The following is a 19,700-nucleotide window of genomic DNA, read 5'->3' as shown; positions in this document are numbered from 1 at the left end:
GTTTAATCCTATTGTATATCAAACAGGATAATAGTAAATGTGGCCCTACGGCCTATATGGAGGGACGATCGATTATAGTCTCGATAACACACTTAATATATTTATAGTAAACGAACATAAATATTATTTGCGTCTTTAAAACCTGTAGAAATCAAAAAATAAAAAATAAACTGATAGAACAAATCTATCTAATTTTTATTATAAGAATTTTAATAGTAACAGAATTTTGAAGAATATAAGTAATTGAATTTGTACGTATATATGTTACTATCGAAAATATTATAGAATTAATTTATTATATCTGTAGACCTGATACCTATCAAATTTCCTTCTATTTGAAGGAAAAATATTTATTTAATATACTTACTTGCTGAAAAATAACGTAATACACTAACTACCTTACTAAATAATTCAAAGATGAATTATCACTTTTCTTTCATAATGTATATCAAATCATACATTTTGTATTTTACTGACTGATTGTTAAACAGTAAATAAAACTGCATATTCCGTTGATTTTTACACTCTATCATCACTAAAATCTTTACCCAGGTGCAAATCTATTTGTTCATATTATAATAGTAATTGAAAATGTATGTTTAAAAGTTATTATTTGCAATGTGTATTCTTGATCTCAGTATTTAATATTATTATCATGTGCTTATACAAATATGGTAGTTGGTTTATATTATGCTGATATTGCAAGTATAAATAGTGTATTCACATATCTGCCATACTAATGCTTTCTTTACAATTTGCTTGAAAATATAAATATGAAAATTTTGATTATACGAAATATGTAAACTAACCTAAGCAAATACTTTAAACATGTTTCCGTATGTGAGAATATTTCTATATACCATCATAACCATCATATATCTATTATAGATAATGACAGCAAACAAAAATATCGATGAATAAACAACAATAGAGAGGAATTAAATTTTGAAAATGTTTTTCCGGTACCTACATTTATATATTATTAAATTCGGAAACCGTGAAAATGAAATTTAGAAATGCAAAATACCTCATTCTTTTGGTAGACTTCCTGACCCAACCGGACGTAATACCTTTAGAAATATTGATAATAACATGAATATAATATCACACACTCTCATATAATAATATATATAATGTCGTACGCTGTATAGAAAATTAATCTTTTTGTAAAAATACTAAGCTATTTGCAATGGGGTAGCTAAATATTTGTTAAATATCATAATTGTTTTTCTAAACGACTGGCTATTTTTATTTTTTTTGTTCTGCAAAACGACTAATTATGACCTACGACATAAATGTATTGTATAATATATAATTGACGTAATATATTAATTAATTAGTAATAATTGCATCTTTAAAAATCGATAAATAAGTTGAATCATTTTATGTAGTTTATTATGAATTACCTAAATATTTTTTTTTATCTCCATGACAATTTCATAATAAAATTTGTTTTTTTGACGTTGTGACGTATTTGTATGTAATTCTTTTATATTTTATGTTCTATAATAACAAATGAAATATATACATATGAATATGTGTAGTCATTTAATTCCGTTTTCATTAAATCAGATAATATACATTTTTCCATATCGATTTATATTCTAATGCCGTAGCTTAGTAATTTATTTGACAAAAACGGCAATTTTTTACGAGAATTTTTTTTAGAAAACTCATGTATAGACTAGTCACGTTTGGAATTTATAACTATTCAATTTATTTTATTCCATTTTAAAAATATCACTGGCTCATTTTATTTTTACATGATTAAATGGCAGAACATTTTAGTTCTTAAACCTACGATCAAACGGTGATTAATGTTAAATTCTTATATCGTAAACTTTGAAAAAAAATCTAAAGTTATTTTAATTATTATAATATTATTATGATATTTCGTTTCTAAGCATTTTGACAGCACGGTAGGCTTTTGTTTGTCTCTAGCGTGTAATTTGCACATAGTATTCGATGTTTTTTAACAGTCATAACATAATATTGTCTATCGCATATTTGTTGTCATATTATAATAATATATACTTGTTTTCAAACAAGTATAGGATACGTTTGTTTGTATAACAATCATCATAATAAAAACCAGTTACGAGTGGAACTTCGACCTAACACTGTGTTTATCATATTGCACCCTTCGTATTTATATAGCTTTCGATAACATAATATTAATATAGTTGTGATCTAGTAATATGCATACCTAACTACTTATTATCTAGTCTACTCTATGTTTCTACTTTATTAAGTCTTTATATCTACTATATAATGGGTCATACACCTACCAACAATAGTCAATAACCAGCAATTTATGTTTTAAAGACAAACAGACATTATGCTTTTTATAAAAAAAAATAATAAGAATCACGATGTTTCATACCCCAATAGTCACTGGTCTCACCACCACAACAAAATTAATGAATAATTGTTCAATAATTATACTAAACACTCAACCGTTGAAAGTATACCTACTTATTGGAACCATATTTTCTTCAATCGGTTTAGCATTGTGTGGAAAAAAAATAAATATATTTCATTGTGTTTCTAAGGAGTGTGAATTTATTTTACGAAATTTGATTTAATTTTTGTTTTGTAGCACCTCGCATTCCTTTTCTTGTCTACCTAGTGACGTTATCTTTTTGTTCGATTACAATTCTAGATCAAGTTTCCCTGAAAAAATAAAAATAAATGATTATAATCTTTCCAAATACCGTTGTCATCGGTATAACAGTTTATTGAGTGATAATTTTTCTTATTAACTTTCCTCCCAAAATTTAACCCCTCAATGTATAAATATACATACATTATACAATGTGCCATACATCAGTTTACCTCTGACAAAGGTGGTAGAAGCATTACTGGTTATGTGACAAGTGACGTCATACATTTGAAAGATTGCTATTGTTATATATTATAAGGTATAAAAAGCATGAAAATGAGCACCATAGACTCACATAATAAATAAGTGCAGCGGTTAATATTTTTAAATAAATCATTGCATTTTTTTTCTATTATTTTCATATTTTTTCAGAAGCGATGAATATATTGTTTTAATAATGATGTGTTTTTTTTTGTGTATGCATACATAATATATTGTCGATAAAATGATTTGGTTTTCAAAAATGTATGGGTGGTTTGGAAATCAAATTGGATCCAGTTTGTGGTTAAAGAGATCAAACTTAAAAATTTCCAGCATTTTTCAAATAAATAACTGTGAAAAACATAACGAAAAAATGTCAGTACTTATTTTTATAATTGAGAAAAAACAAAAAATTAAGGAAAATGGGAATTTTTACACAAATCCAATTTTTGACGAATTTTTTTTTTTTTTTTTTTGTTTATGTAACTAGAAAAAAATCTTAGATATTTAAAATTTTAACCAAATGTTTTTATAATTGTTTTATATTAACAATAAAATTTTCAAAACATCTTAACTATTTTTTAGCTATTTATAAAGACATGAGCAATTTTCAGTTTTGTTTGGTTTTCTTTTTATAAATGTTAATAAAAAAATAATCGCTGGGTTAAAATTCTTGAAAATATAATGCAAGATCCCAAAAAATATATTCTTATAACTGTATAACTTTATTAAAAACATAATTTTTTTTATATATGCATTGAAAGAAACTTTAAAACTTTTACTCATATTATTATACTATCATGCATTTTTCTAAACACAATAAAATTTTTGATTTATTTTTTTTTAAGTTATTATCTATTTATACTATGAATAAACATGATTTTCTGTTTTTTGTTTTTCACAGAAAAATGTTCTTACATTTTGAGTTGCATAGATTTATATAATATAGTAGGTAATAGGTATACAATATATAAATTATATTAATTAAATACTAATTTCTTATAATACCTATATGTAATATTTTTGGCAAAATATTTTATTAATCTACTATAACTAAAAGTAAAATAAATTACTTCGAGTATAATAGACTTTACAACTTTAGGTATATCAAATAAACAAATAACCTAGTGATGATACAGGCCGATAGACCATTTTCGTTCAGAATCGTTTTTCGTATACAAATAACAGACCCATAATATAGGTAGTGACCCACGCTTGACACTTAACTTATGGCAGATCGGTACTAACTTACCTACCTTTTTTTTTTTGAACTTAACAAGGTTTTTCTAAAAAACGACCTTTGACGTAAACACTTCTCACATCATATGTATGTAACAAATATATTGCTCAATATATGATTTATTATATATATATATAAATACATACATACAACAATGTGCGTATATTCGTCTCGGATTCCGAGGGCGCGTCACTTGCACTGCGTTTACCCCGGCCATTATTCGCATCTCTCCCCTCGGTCCACCGGAGCGTGTTAAATCCCTGCAGCAGGAACAGCAGCCAGCAACAGTCCGCGAGTATCTTCTGGCTCAGACGTCACCGCCGCATCCTCTTTGCGAGCGTTTCTACCCGATTTGCTGTACACATAAATATACCGCATCGCTATGTCCTGCTCGCCCTTTTAGCCCAATTTTTGGCACCATCCAGATAAGGTTTCAAACGCCGAACACCGGAATGACAGGCCCACCCTACATCATAGCCCAGAGTCTCTGTCGATATAATATCCAACGTGCGTGTGTGTGTGTGTGTGTGTAGTGCCACATTATTATATTACAAAGTCGATCTACCGGAGCAGTGTAGTGTGAATGGCCGTCGTCGAGACTTCGTTTGAATGATTAAATAATATTATACTAAATCATTAATAGAAATTTCATACGTTTATATGTGTGCGTGCAAGCGAGCGTGTGTGTGTGACGTCACCCAAGGGATTATTAGACAACAGGATTGCATCGTTTTAAACTAAAACCAGAGATAACTCGATTATATTTTTCTTTGTGGTATATAGTGCGTTTGTATTGTTTATTCCGATATCGTTTTGCAGATTTTTTTCTTCTTTTTCCGTAATATTTGTTTTTGTCTGTGTTTAAAGGAATTCCACACAATCGATCTAAAAACTGCAATTGCGTTGTTATAAAATGTTTAGCTTTCGAAACTAATAGATTTTTGAAATATTGTAAGTATTTTCCATTTGTCGAAAAACGTAAAGGAAGAAGTATTTTATTCGCGAATACGAATATTATATATCGTCGAATACTAGAATTATTAATGTTTTCAATTACTTGTTTTTATCGCTGCCAATATAATAACGCTTGTAAACATTTTATTTCTTATTAGAAATTAAACGTTTTTTTTCTTATTCTTCCATTCGATTAAATTATAGCGTTACAGTAATTTCCAAATTTCAGATAGAAACATCTCAAAAATGTAATTGAATATTATATCGGATAATGACATGAGTAAATAGATTTTCTAAAATAATATTTTCCCTTTTCTAACATTATTGATACTTTTTCTATTAAACTAACTATGAGAATTAATTTGATTTTTTTTTTGTTCAAAAGAAAAAACATTATAATATACCCTTGCACAAGTATATTAAATGGTCGGCACTCTGATAGTAGTAATTTATTATACCTACCCCGTGAGTGAAAATGGATATTTATATTTTACTTAGAAATTCGATTACCTAATAAAAATCGAATATCAAACGAATAGTTCATTTTTTAGCATTGAAATTTTCGATCAACTGAGTGGAGTGACACTAGGTAGTACTTTACAAAATGTCAATACTATTTTTATTTTTTTCCTTAAATAATTTATTCAAATTCCTAGGTTTAGAATTTTTTTATATAATGTATTTAAAAAGTTTCCTGTGGCTATACACATTTCTGTTTTTCAAATATAAACCCCGTTTTTATTGTAAAATATTTAGTGGATAATTTTTATGTATCTAATTCCAAATTCGAACGAATAATTTCTCAGTTATTAAAATGTTTATTCTAAGGATAAAATCCTTAAAAATGATTCTTAAAAAAATAGATATAAATTAGATATACTTTTTTATCTAATATTTATTATACTTCGACCATTTTTACAAATTATTAATATTGATAGATTAATATTAATCAATAGGTTTTTCAAACACTATAGCACTCATAGCACTATTCCAATTTCATTATCGTTGACCTATTATCCTTAGTACACAAAGACAAACAACTCGAGAACTACCACATACAATTGTGGTCCTAATGCGCGTTAGAATTTTCAGAAAAATGATTCGCCGTTCGCAAAATACTGTGGAAAAGGAAGGTTCTCATTTTAGTAAATTTTAAAATTTAAAAAATTAGATTTTGAATGAAAATGCACGAATGAAAAATAGAGGGTCAGCTTACCTGAGAAATCATCATATTTACGTAGCCAAAGTGTCCTTCTACATAATATATTATCATGACAGTATACGTTATGTGCGTACGGCGTGTTTTTGTCGTATTGAACTATGAAATTATCTCGTCGTTTACTTCAACCATCCAAATGGATAAACGATAATATTATTACCTACCACCTATCGTTTTGGCATTGCACATGTACGCGCGTTAATTGCGAGTCGTCGGTCGGGCTAGGTGTATTTGAATTTGCTCGGCAGCACTCATACATATTCGTACGCTCGGTGTGTGCCAAACGTCGTGCATAATTCAAATTCCCCGCGAAGCCGATTTCGGTATCTATACATGCTATATCTGCAAGTCATACACATTCGTATAATATGATATGCTATTATCATAATAATACATGCAATACACTATACATACACACTGGTGCAGCAGTGACAAGATGCATTTCAAAACTTACTCGTTTCAACGAAACGTAGGTAGGTATATATACCTACCTACGCATAATTTATAAACATTGTTCAGTATGTATGTATATATTATGTACGAGTGTATTAAGTATATTATTGTATATACTATGTACCCGTATATAGATAATAATATTATAATAATATTACTTTTCCGCAATAGTCCAATAAACCATAAAAATATTATTCAAGAACGTGTGTGCATATATATTACGCGTACAGCAATAGCGCAATACCGTGTTTATACGCGTCATATAGCTGGCAGGTAAAAAACACATACAAAAACTCAATATTATTCACAATAAATATGGTAAATTTGTTATTTATAAACGTTTAAAGTGTAAATAGGACTAATGAAACATCTATTGGGCATGGATAGTGCGAAAAATCGCAATTCGTCTATTTGTTATCGTGGCATTCGCTCATGCATACTTAAAATTTTATGTTTATAGAAAAAAAAACTAGATATTGGTTTTAGACTCAATATAAACATATACATATCTATGATAAATTAATATTATGTTCTAAAGTTTGAAATTAGTGATTTAAAGGTAAATAATAATTGTTTTCTTAAACTTGACCTAACGTATAGGTATAGGTAAACATTTTTTCTCACTTTGAAAATAAAAATAAAATTACTAAGAAAATGAGCATATCGAGGCTAATGCATTATAATAATAACCTGCTGTATCATGAATGTGTGTTATTCCGTATTCGTCATGTAATTACACATCCCGCTGTTTAATTAAGTATGTATATATTGGTATAATATTATTTTTATAATGTCGGGTTATACGTAGTATGGACTCGCAGGTGAACAATAAAAAGGGTAAAATAATATATGTTGTCTATGCATTTAAAAGTTCCGAATTGGAAAATGTTACATGTGCGTGCGCAGTGAATAAAAAATTTATACATAGTATTATAATATGGACGTGTCGTCGTCAATATATGGAGTTGCTTGAGTTTAATGGTATACCAAAATATGTACTATAATAATAATACTAATAATACTATTTATAATCGAAGAATCGATTAAAAATTTAAATAATATCTAATTCTTAAAAACCTACCTATATAATTACAAATTAGGTATAATGTATTATCCATTCAAACAATCCGTGACTCGTGAGTGAATTTTTAATGATTTTTTTGTCGCAAACTTATTCTTATGTAAATAACCAAATTTATTTTTATGTATATCTTCATTTTATTGAATAAATTATTGTAAGGATGAGCTATTATTATGTATAGCTATATATTGTTTTTAATATTATACATTAATTAATCTAATCATTTTAAACATAATAATTTTTAGACTCCTATAGCGCAACAATATGTATATAATTTATACCTTTAACTTCGAAATGTATAGTTTATAAAATTCAAATATAAATATATAATACGTTTCATTGAATTCCATACGTAATTATACTCTTCAAAGCCCATAAATTTGTAAATAGCAAAAATATAATATAATGATAAGTTTTTTTTTCATTGTGTTAAGTTTTTATTTTGGTCAATTTCAATAAGCTTCGACCTTTTTGCTTCTATATTTGGACTGCCAGACAATATTCATTTTAAATTAAAATAACTGTATATGGTAGAATGATTGATAGTATAATCTTATGATAGAATACTATACAAGTCAAAAATTCGAAAAGAACACTAATACGTTTTCTCGTTTCCCAAATCTTATTTTAATTTGTAATTTTATATGACAACAAAAGAATAAGGTATTTTCCGATGGTATTTGATGTTTGTATTTATTTATTAAACTTAATTTGTATATTTTACCTTTTATTGTTTCACGTGAAAAATATGTTAGCCTTTAAATAACTGCCGCAAACCAAGCAACGTTTAAATTAATTATGTTTATTTTAGTTATTTCATAGTTATTGGGAATTATAATTTATAACCATGTAAATAATGTATGAAAAAACGTATTTAGCATAGTATAACTTATAAATAAATCAAATAAATAGTACAATTATTTTCGACACGATTACAAAGCGAATTCGACTTTGCGCGACATGTGCGTGATCGCAAAAATTGACTTCATCGTAACATTTCACCGATAGAACCAAGAAACCGCATTCTCTACATTTCATCAATTTCTTTATAAATTACACGATGGCTCATTTGTTCGTATATAGCGTGTTAGGAAATAACTTGCAAATTTATTCGGATGGAAAAAAAATAAAAAACTAAATCACCATTTTTCGTTTTTACTTCGTCACATCCGAATTCGAACGATACCGACGTTTTCGTCAGTGTGTATAATTATTACGGCGGCGGGACCACGGAAACACAAAAAGTCACTCATATAATACGATGTATAAAAAATAATGCATTATATACGTAAAGTCGGTTATTACGGTTAACCGAACGCGTAAAAAAATTATGCAAAAGACAGGACGTATTAAAATAAAAAGAATAGAAAATAATAATAATATATTAAATCGAGTTTAATATATTCGGGAGCCGAAGGGTTAGTCAGCCGCGACACACATTCTGCATATATATATAATATAAATAGCCACAAAAAAAAAGACGAAAAAAAACGTCAGTAGAGCGGACGAACATAACAATAGGGAAAAAAATCCCTCGCGCCACCATCGCCGACACCACACACGCCAACCGGTCGCTGACGTACGCTATGTGACGTTAATTTTTTTTACCCTCCTTCGCATCAAAGTCTCTTGGGGGTAAAGACCTAACCCGCTATGTCGGCTGTACCGCACGGTTTTTCGTAGGCGAACGTACGACGATGAGAATCGGCAGAGTCGACTTTTCGTTCGTGTTCGGTCGATAACGATAACAATATTAATAATAATAATGCGAGGAATTCGCCCGTGTAGCGTACCCGAGTCAATATGGGGGAAAAATCAAAACGGACCCGCAATTATAACACACCAACCCTCAGACGGCGACAAATGGGGTGAGACATACCGCCGCTGATTCTCCTACGCTACATGCTCTGCACGCTGCATATACCTATTATACTATATAATATAATACATTACATACATATATATATTTTAACTCACTATATTACACCACCCTTTACAACATAAAATGTACATATATATATATATATATATATATATATATTAATTTGCTAATGGAACAGATTGATATTGTGCGCAACGCCGGGAAGGGTGGCCAAAAGTGAATCTGGCGTGGTCGGCAATATATTGTTATAATAATACGGACGAGTGGTGGGTGGTATTATAATTGGTTGCTGCCGTTTTGATTGAATCAATTAGCAAAAATAACCTTACATAAACGATAAAATACATAGTATTGCGATATTATATTGTGTACAATATGTAATATGTATACATATTATAACAGGTATACCGTGGTTGTGGTGTTTGCAGTAATTTATATAATATATACGTTCAACACATTATACGTTTCCGAGTATTCGATAGGCGCGCAAGTCACGTTATCATAACCTCCTACGCTCGTCTGACGATTGCAATAATTACAACGATACAGTGTGGAAATCGGAAAAATAAAAGCAAGAAGACTCTGAGACTCGAATAAAGTTGGCTTTCATATTGTTACGCGATTGAATTCGACTTAACTTGTAGGAGGCCAAAGTTGTCGAACGAATAATTTCAATACTTATACTTACGAGTTTATCAGTAACGGCCACTTATGGCCGTTTAAAATAAATAGTTTTAAACGATATTCAGTAAATTACATTAAAAACGACTTTAATTAATTAAATGTATCCTAATTTACATTTTCTTAAATCATATTTCTTAACAACAAAATGAATTTGAATATCTTATACGCCACAATATTTTTTGAAATAAAAATTACAAACATAATATAAGTTAAAAGAAATAGTTTGTACAAATAACGTTTCCCCGTTTTAATGAAAATAATTAGTAGGAGTGTTCTTAAAATATAAAGAAAAATAATTTAAAATAATCAGTCTTCTTCCAACCACCCTCCTCCCTCGACCCACATACTATACACGTATAACAAGACCATTGCTACTATATTGTATATTATTTTATCAATAATATGAAATTCACATATTATTATATATATCAGCTACTTACAGAGTACAAATGTTTTCGGCTTAAGATACTTTAGAATGAGAAATAAAATTGAAAAATTTATCATTTTCCAAAGTTTCTTTTTGATATAGTGTTATGAAATCTTAATTGACGTAGATCGATACGATTGTCTGTTACAAGACAGATCGTAGCGGGTGCCGTATATTATGAAGCCGCAAAATCGATCATTTTATAATAAATCTAAACAATGTTCTCTGAGACGAGTTAAATGAAGAAGTAGACAATCAGATCGGAAATAATTTATAATATGAGAACATAACATTTGAAATATTTATATAAATCGAATTGAAGTTTAGCAGTAGCGTATTTTGCTATCGTACGTTAAATTACGATAATTCAATTGTCAGACATTTGATCGATCGGAAATGATGAATTTCTAAAGAGAATATCTGTATATAATATAATAATATAAGAGTCGAATATGAGGACGAGCTGAAGCAGTGTGTGTGCGTGTGTGTAATAACGTTATTGAGGGTGCCCATTTACAAACGTGTAGAATGTGCAAGGGAAAAATATTACCACAAGTATGTGTAAGTGTACAATATTTTATTTATCAATGAGTGAGAAAAGATAGTCTGGGGAGAGATTCAAAGAAAAATAATTACGTTGATTGGATATAATAATGCTGTGTAGTAACAACGGAGAAGAAAAATTATAATACGTACTCGGTTCATGTGCGGTGTGAATTAAGTTGTGTGCATTAAAAAAAAATCGTATTTGACTTATTTATTTGGTGTGTGATGTTATTTATATGGAATAAATAATTAGGTATTTAACTAGGGGATGAGCGTGATACTTGAGTTCGATTATCGCGATAAGTGACCATGGTGTGAGATGCGAATCGCAAAAAGAACGAAATTGTTGTAATTTGTTGGCACGACGCCCCGCCGACGCTATAATAATATTATACGCATATATACATACGATGGTCGACATGAATCATGTGATACCCGCGGAGTTGAGTGTTGAAAAATAAATAAAAATAACGATTTGGAAATTCGTATACAGTTGCCAAAAGTGTATATATGAGTATGTGTGTATATATATATAACTAATAATATAGGTATATGTATATTTATGTGGTGTGTGAAGCAGTATATACGTTTTCAAGTGGTCAATTGTAATTTTCTTATATAGTTTGGCCTTTGGGTGTGTGTATACTGTATATATATATATAACACAGGAGGTGGTCTTTGGAAAAGTGTAGTGTATAATATACTATTCGTCCCTCGAGAAAGTTTCCCGATCTCGTTTTTGGTTTGCTTATTCATGACTTCGAGCGAAATAAAATATTGTCGACGGTGGACACGGACTACGTCAACCAGAAATGGTCGTGGCGATTTTAACAACTCCGATATAAAGTTGGTCATTTTTATGTCTCGCGTGTTTGTTTTGAATTTGTGCACTTTTTATTTTCGCCTTTTTATCGTTCGTTGACCTACCTATGATCGCATTTATAGTGATATATAGTGTGTGTGGAACTTTATCAGCTATAAATACACATACTTATAATATGAAAATACGATATTTACAATCAAATAGCTGTATTGTTATCATATTAAAAACAAATTTTATAATGAAAATTAGAATATTATCTATTCAGTTATCTTACAACACTCAACTTATGCATTTTATTTACGTAAAACATTTATCATGACTTTAAGTGCATCATTCTTTACGAAAATTATTCTCATGAGTCCCTTATTCAAATCTATTTAAGTGATTTCTACTAGTGAATAAATACCAATAATATTTCCATAAAAAAAAAAAACGAACAAACAAACAAAAGGTCACGTTCACTAAAAGTTTGATATTATACAAAAGCAAAGAATGGATTTTAATACGTAATATTTTATTATACTCTACTATAAACATTTATCAGTCAAGGAATACAAATAGGTACCATTTCAATTATTTTTACTTTGTTACAATTTTAATAAAATAATTGTTAAAAGATTAAAAAAAAGATTCAATGTCATGTTATGGAATACTATAATAGAATTCGTAAGATGGAGATTTAAATATTTAATAAAAACATTCTTACTTTGGTTTAATGCCTAAAAATAGAGTAAATGTGAATAATACGTTGATATTATACATCCCATTATATCAATGTTTCACAACCGATGGTCCGTGGTCGATGGATTTTTTGATTTTATGTATTCTTGTTAACGATTAAAATAATATAAAATTGAGGTGGTCTGTAGTGCTAAAAAGGTTGGTAAACAATTTTAAAATACAAGTATGATAAGTAACTTATATACCTGCAATAAAAAGTATACAACTTTTTAAACATCATTAGTATAATATCTCATAATAATTATTTATTATTATTTTGTATGATACTACCTTAACACATATTGTATTAATTCAGCACAACTATATTTTATAGATATAACTTATATGTGTGTGTGTGTGTAAGCTATAACTATAGAGTGCAGTGTTATACCATTAAAATTTTAAAATGAAAAACATAATACTAACTCTGCTACGTCGAATAAATATTGATGGTGATTTTAAAGTTAAATTTTTCTTGTAAGTTATATTCTGTTCCTATTTATTGTAATAATAATAATATAATTATATATTTTGACAAAAAAAAACATTGCGCATTGCTCTTTTATTTTTTTAAAAATATTTTTAGCACTTGTTTTAAATATTATACCTATAATAAACACTTAAATATTTACCCCATATACATAATATGAACAATTAATCTAAATTACTATAAAACACATACGATGAATTTGTGTTTAAATGCATTATATTTTGTATAATTCACACGTGCTCGTGCATTGTGCATACGTGTGTACATAATATAATAATATTATATTATGTATACTTTCGACTGAAAGTTTTATCTACGCAGTGTGTAAATTATATCCTGTCAACCGACCAAAGTGTGTATTTTATCGTGACTTAACCGGAACACGTTTAAACAGTGGATGGGGGAAGACTTGATACAAACTCGCGTGATACAAATTCATTTTTATATCACGTTATTTTATGTCGTGGCGTTCAAATAGAGAAGCAAGCCGAAGAACACTTTGCCGCATTTCGTGTTTTATTAATGTTCCTACCTTGGCGGCATTTAGTATAGCCGTGTGCCGTCCGCACATGTCTGCTCGGCTTTTAAGAATAATTATTATCTAAGTGGTTGACGTTATGAAGACGTGAAACGCAAACTTTTTGACAATATCGTTATTGCTGTTACTAGTGTAATGAATTATATGCATACTTACGTACAGACTTTTTACATGGTCGTGAAGAGTTTCATTTTGAAATCAAATATGGTGTAACACAACGATATAACTTAATGTGCGCACTGCTTCATCATCATCATCAAACTTAATGTAGGTATATACGAATAACTGCCAAATTTTGAAAATAATTTACCCATAATTAGCATTTTGGACGCATTGAAATTTGTTCACTTTTGTTTTGGGATTTGTGTTTTAAAACGTGGGATATCATAAATGCATAATATTATATCACTCACGTGCTTTATTAAAATACGTGCGAGTGTTCGACTATATTGGAGTTGAACTAATGTTTAAAATGTTTAAATACATTCATGTAAATAAGTTGCCTTGCTCTATTAATAATCTAAAATAAATATCGAAGTAATTTCATAATTTTCGTGTTTTTATTTAACTAAATTGTAATCTACTTTTGCATAATTGTTGAGCTATATTAGTTGTAACTTAAAGCTACCAATAAAAAAAAAAAAAAATCATAATTTATTCTCTTTAGTTTAAAAAGTTTTTATTCTGAGCTATACAAGGAACTTAATAATTTATAGTAGGTACCTATGTTTTGTTTAGTTTATGATCACGTTGTTTGGTTGTGTGAAAAAGGTCCAAAAAAAAAAAAAAATATATAATATATATAATCTAAATGGCATTTACTTAGTATTTGAAGAGGCAGTTTGTTGATTTTCTATGTATAGTTACTCTGAATGTAAAGACAAATGATCAATTACGATTTTAACTGAGTTCCTTATCAGATATCAAACTTATATAAATAGAAAACTACTGCCCTATATAAAAGTAAGTGAAGACAAATTAGTAACCTAAAAACAATCTCTGTGACGTATTCAGCTTTCTGTACATATATATATGAAAGTGTGTATAGGCGAGAGCGCGCGCTCAGCAAGTCTATCGTATTTTGATGATATTACATATCATTTATTAATTATCATAAAATACAGGTTATGTGTAATCATCACGATTAAAGATATATCTTTAATATAACCTTATCTTTAATCGTGGTAATCATGAAGTAATATTTACTCTATAACCCTATCTGTATTATTTTAACGTCTTTGATTGAAACCGTCCAGTGTTATATAATATTCCTTGTAATTTATAGATAATACATTTACAGCCTAATCTAATCAATCTTGATGAATAAATTTAACATCATTTTAAATTTTAATATCGTAATGTACCATTACATATTTTCAAGTGATCATATTTGTAGAGTTTCAGACTGTAAGATTGTAATCAAAATTGTACGAGAATGAAAATATTAGTACGTCATATTACATTAATCATTATAACATACATCTTGTCTTATTTTATTCCAAACAAATAATATGCTAATTTAGTAAGTAATTTATTCTGTTTATAAAGTCAAATCAACAACACTGGTATAAAGATAGTATACTTCACTTAGAAAGCTGGTGCACTTAATAAATGTATATTATATACATATTGTAATATTCCGACTCGTGAACATATTTTCAAATTATAACGCTTCGTTTTCTTTATGTTATTATAATACTAAATTACTAACAACCGATCGTATATTACAATGTTTAATGTTATACATATTTTTACGTTTCAACAAACTGAACATTTAAAATAAACTATTTAAACATTTACAATTAAGGAAAATTATAAAATATTTTAAAAATATTTCTTTAAATAATTAAATGTAATTATTACAATCTACCTTTGAATATGGATATCTTAAATACTTTTGATGATATACGTTAAATTACCTACAGCTTTTATAAAAACATAATTCCATGTATTTCAATTCGATTATTATAATATATATATGTATTTTTTTTTATTTAGGAATTAAGGCTTCAACTACTAGGTCATTAGCCTGTTATTTTAATATTATATACACAAGTAGCAATCCAAAATGAAAAGGAATTTTTAAAAATAAAGATTTTATATAAAGTATTAGATTCTTCATTCTTAAATTGTTTCTGCGCATAATTTTAATAAAAACACATTAGACTTTACAAACATCAAGTCGTTATAATATTATAGCCCATATTGTTTGTACAATTTTAAACGGAAAAGTCTTATTTATAAAATTTGTAATTTAATTTACAGGAGAAAAATATGAACCGGAAGAGTTTGTCACTGAACAATATAAAACGCGAATGAAACTCACAATTAAGTCTGTTACTGCCGAAGATTACGGCACGTACAAATGTTTGTCAAGAAACGCACTCGGAGACACAGATGGCACAATAAAAATATACCGTAAGTGTATGTTTTTAAACGAAATTATTATTTAATATCATTTTTTTACGAAGCATATTAAAGTCAAATAAAACATAACAGTAGTTTATTTAAACTTGTTTAATTTTCTATACATTCGAAAACATAATATAGAGACGAAGAAGAATTATAATTAAGTAAGTTAAAAACTATATAGGTTATAACAACAGACATATTTCATATACATTTCACAAAAGATTCATTGGGTATATTTTACAATGTAATGTCTTTAATTATTATGTACAAATAAAATAATTATACGTTCATATAAAATAGAATATTAATGTTACGTAAAAATAAAATATGGTTGGTAAGAAATGCTGACGATCTATTTTATCTATAATAATAATAAATTATTATACTATGTATAAAATTTTTCTGTTTGAGTTTTTAGTTGAATTCGATAAAAATAAATCTGGTTTATAAGGAGAAAATCAACGAACCGCGCGTTGAATGTAGATTTTACTCTTAAAATGCCTATTCAGTACAAAGAGTCAAAATGCGTTTCAAAAAAGACATTTTAATGCGTTCGATCCAAAGTTATTAAAAACCATATCAAAAAAAAAAATAAATAAATAAATTATAATTTAATATAAAAATTGTAGATGTATTAATAATTAATAAAAATGGAAATTAAAACATTATGATTCAAAATCGTTATACTTATAATAATAAATCAGAAATGTTTAATTACCAATATGATAATTCAATATTTTATATTATTATTATCAGTATATTAGATTTTATTTTTACCGTTGAATTAGACATTGCGTGTGTACAATCGAATTCATTATGATTTATCATTTGTTTTAATATTGTTATACCATGATTATAGGTTTAATCGCGTTAACGTTGTTAATCGCTCATTTGAAATTTGCATTTTATTTGACTATTCATAACAGTTATATTGTTAATATTATACTGATGGAAATTATAATGATAATAGCATTTTCGAAAATAGTACGCTAACCTTCGATATAAAACATAATTGGTTTTTTTTTTAATTTTAATTTTAATGTTGAATTGCCAATCAGATAATGAACTGTATTTTTGTTTTGTCTATATACAACATTTCAAGACCAAAACCAAATTCTAAAATCATAATTATACTTTAATTTCAAAGAATTACATCTTAATTTATTTTACTTCGTAACGTCTACATTACCTATGATTCCAAATTTTATCTTAAATAATTAAAAATATACTTTTTAATATATTCATATTTTAGATCATATATTCAAATAGGTACACATAAGTTCCATACAGAATAATTACTATCTGAATGAGTATCATTTGATGATATATTTACTTTTTTTCAAACAAGTATCACACTTATTTCTTAAAAATCAATAATCTAAAGACTTCTTGTAAAAATATTGATTTATCTAAATCGAAATTGAGTATTTTCAAGTTTTTTTTTTTAACTTTATGTATCAAAAATGGTGGGTCAATTATAATGGGGTTGAAATATATGGGGGTTATAATTAACATAATTTATACTGTCACAGGACATTCTTTAAACGGTATAAAAATGTAAATACTTAAAAAATCAAGAAAAAAATGTAGATGAGTAATAAACATGTTTGGTGCATTACCCAGTATAATACATAGAGTATTATGTAAAATATATTATACTTTAAAATTAAGATAGTTAGTATTAGTAATATAACTAAATATCGTATATAAATAGTAATAAAAACAATTCTAAATAAGAAGTTATTGTATAATATGTATAATAATTCGAATATCAAAAACTAAAAACTGACCTTCAGAACAGTTTGGAAAAAACGAATTTAAAAACCGTTGTCATTAAATCTGAATTTTGTTCAAACTTCATGTACAAACCATTGAATATAAATGAAATCTCTTAGCGAATGTATGAGAATCTACTAACTTGGTATTGATTGATTTTATTTAAAGTACATGGGATTCTACTCGACTCGTTTCGATTAACCCTTTTACTGTTATAATATGGCACTTCGATGTGTAAACCAATGGCAATAAACAAGTTTACACGGCTATAGACACTATATAATATATAAATACGTATATTCATAACCCAGTAAAAGTAATACATGCATCAGTAAATTGAATTTATTTAATAAAATAGTTTTTATTATCATCTCTATTTGCTACGAAAACGGTAATGCTATAAAATTGTACAATTAGTGCTAGATTTGTTTGAAATACCCTATTATTTTTTTATAATTTTAGATTAGTAGATATTCTTAACAATGTTTTTAACTAAAATTTTTTTTGTTTCATAAAATATAGAAGTGGCTAATAACGGCGCACACAGCACTACGCGACCCAAGCACAGATGTAAGTAACAACTTTTTATTTACTATACAACAAATACTATTATAGTTATACTATACTATTATACGAGTGCAGCAGTTACTCGATATTGATGTGAAATACGTGTATTCATGGTTTTATTAAGCATCACTGATACAACAATAACGATTACAAGTAAAATATGTTTTTTAACGCACGTCTATGCAAAAAATACCGTTTATATTATGTTTTTGAGGATCAAAATAATAAGACATAAAATAACCATTAATATTTTTTTTTCGGAAACATTGAAAAAAACACAAATCATAATTTTAATGTGTTAGATATCAGACACAGTTTCTCTAAATGTATAGAGTAATTCACAAAGCATGCTCACCTCACTTTATCATTAACAATTCATTTATTAAAAATTATGGTATTTTGAATTTGAATAAAGTTAAAATTGATGGTAAGCATGCATGTAAATACCTCAATACACACAACCATGTCTTCAGAATATTAATGCATATAAAATGAATTATTATTTTATTTAAAACATATTGTTTGTACCTACATAATTTTTATTAAAACGACGCATATTGTATTTGTTAAATCGATATAAAAGAATTAAATAATTGGATACTGTATTACAGTATTTCAAATATAATAAATATGGGATGAATCAGCGTACAATTAAAAATATAATAAACTTAATTGATGAGTAGGTATATATTTTGTTATTACTTTACATACATATTTTAATATAGATAATATTCGTTAAAAATAAAAAGTAAACAAACCCTTTGGTTTGGATAAACCTTTTCGACCATGACTAAGACAATGGAGGAAAATTCAAGAGTCTTGAGTTGTTGCGTTTCGCGTTTTATTTTCACAATTACATTCATCGTCTAGAAGCACTTTAAGACGTACAAGCAAAATGTATAATATGTTTTATGTAGTCACACTTGTTTTTATATAATTATTGTTGTTGAAACATAGTACAAAAAATACGTCATAACGATGCTTCTGTCGCACAAAACGACTAGGATGACTATGATACGGGGAAC

The 19,700-nt window shown here is 27.5% G+C and overlaps 1 protein-coding gene across 2 annotated transcripts in view; it reads left to right on the top strand.

The window, feature by feature from the left end:
• The window catches only part of LOC114125258 (neurotrimin), a 161,271-nt gene that overhangs the window by 117,267 nt on the left and 24,304 nt on the right, over positions 1-19,700 (top strand). For both annotated transcript variants that reach the window (XM_050203480.1, XM_050203479.1), the window contains exons 7-8: positions 16,186-16,338; positions 18,631-18,678. In XM_050203480.1, the coding sequence (XP_050059437.1) occupies positions 16,186-16,338; positions 18,631-18,678 (201 nt within the window). The remainder of the gene's footprint in view (positions 1-16,185; positions 16,339-18,630; positions 18,679-19,700) is intronic.

Source organism: Aphis gossypii, chromosome 3 (assembly GCF_020184175.1).
Source record: "Aphis gossypii isolate Hap1 chromosome 3, ASM2018417v2, whole genome shotgun sequence".
Taxonomy (NCBI): domain Eukaryota; kingdom Metazoa; phylum Arthropoda; class Insecta; order Hemiptera; family Aphididae; genus Aphis; species Aphis gossypii.
This window is presented reverse-complemented; position numbering and strand designations above follow the sequence as displayed.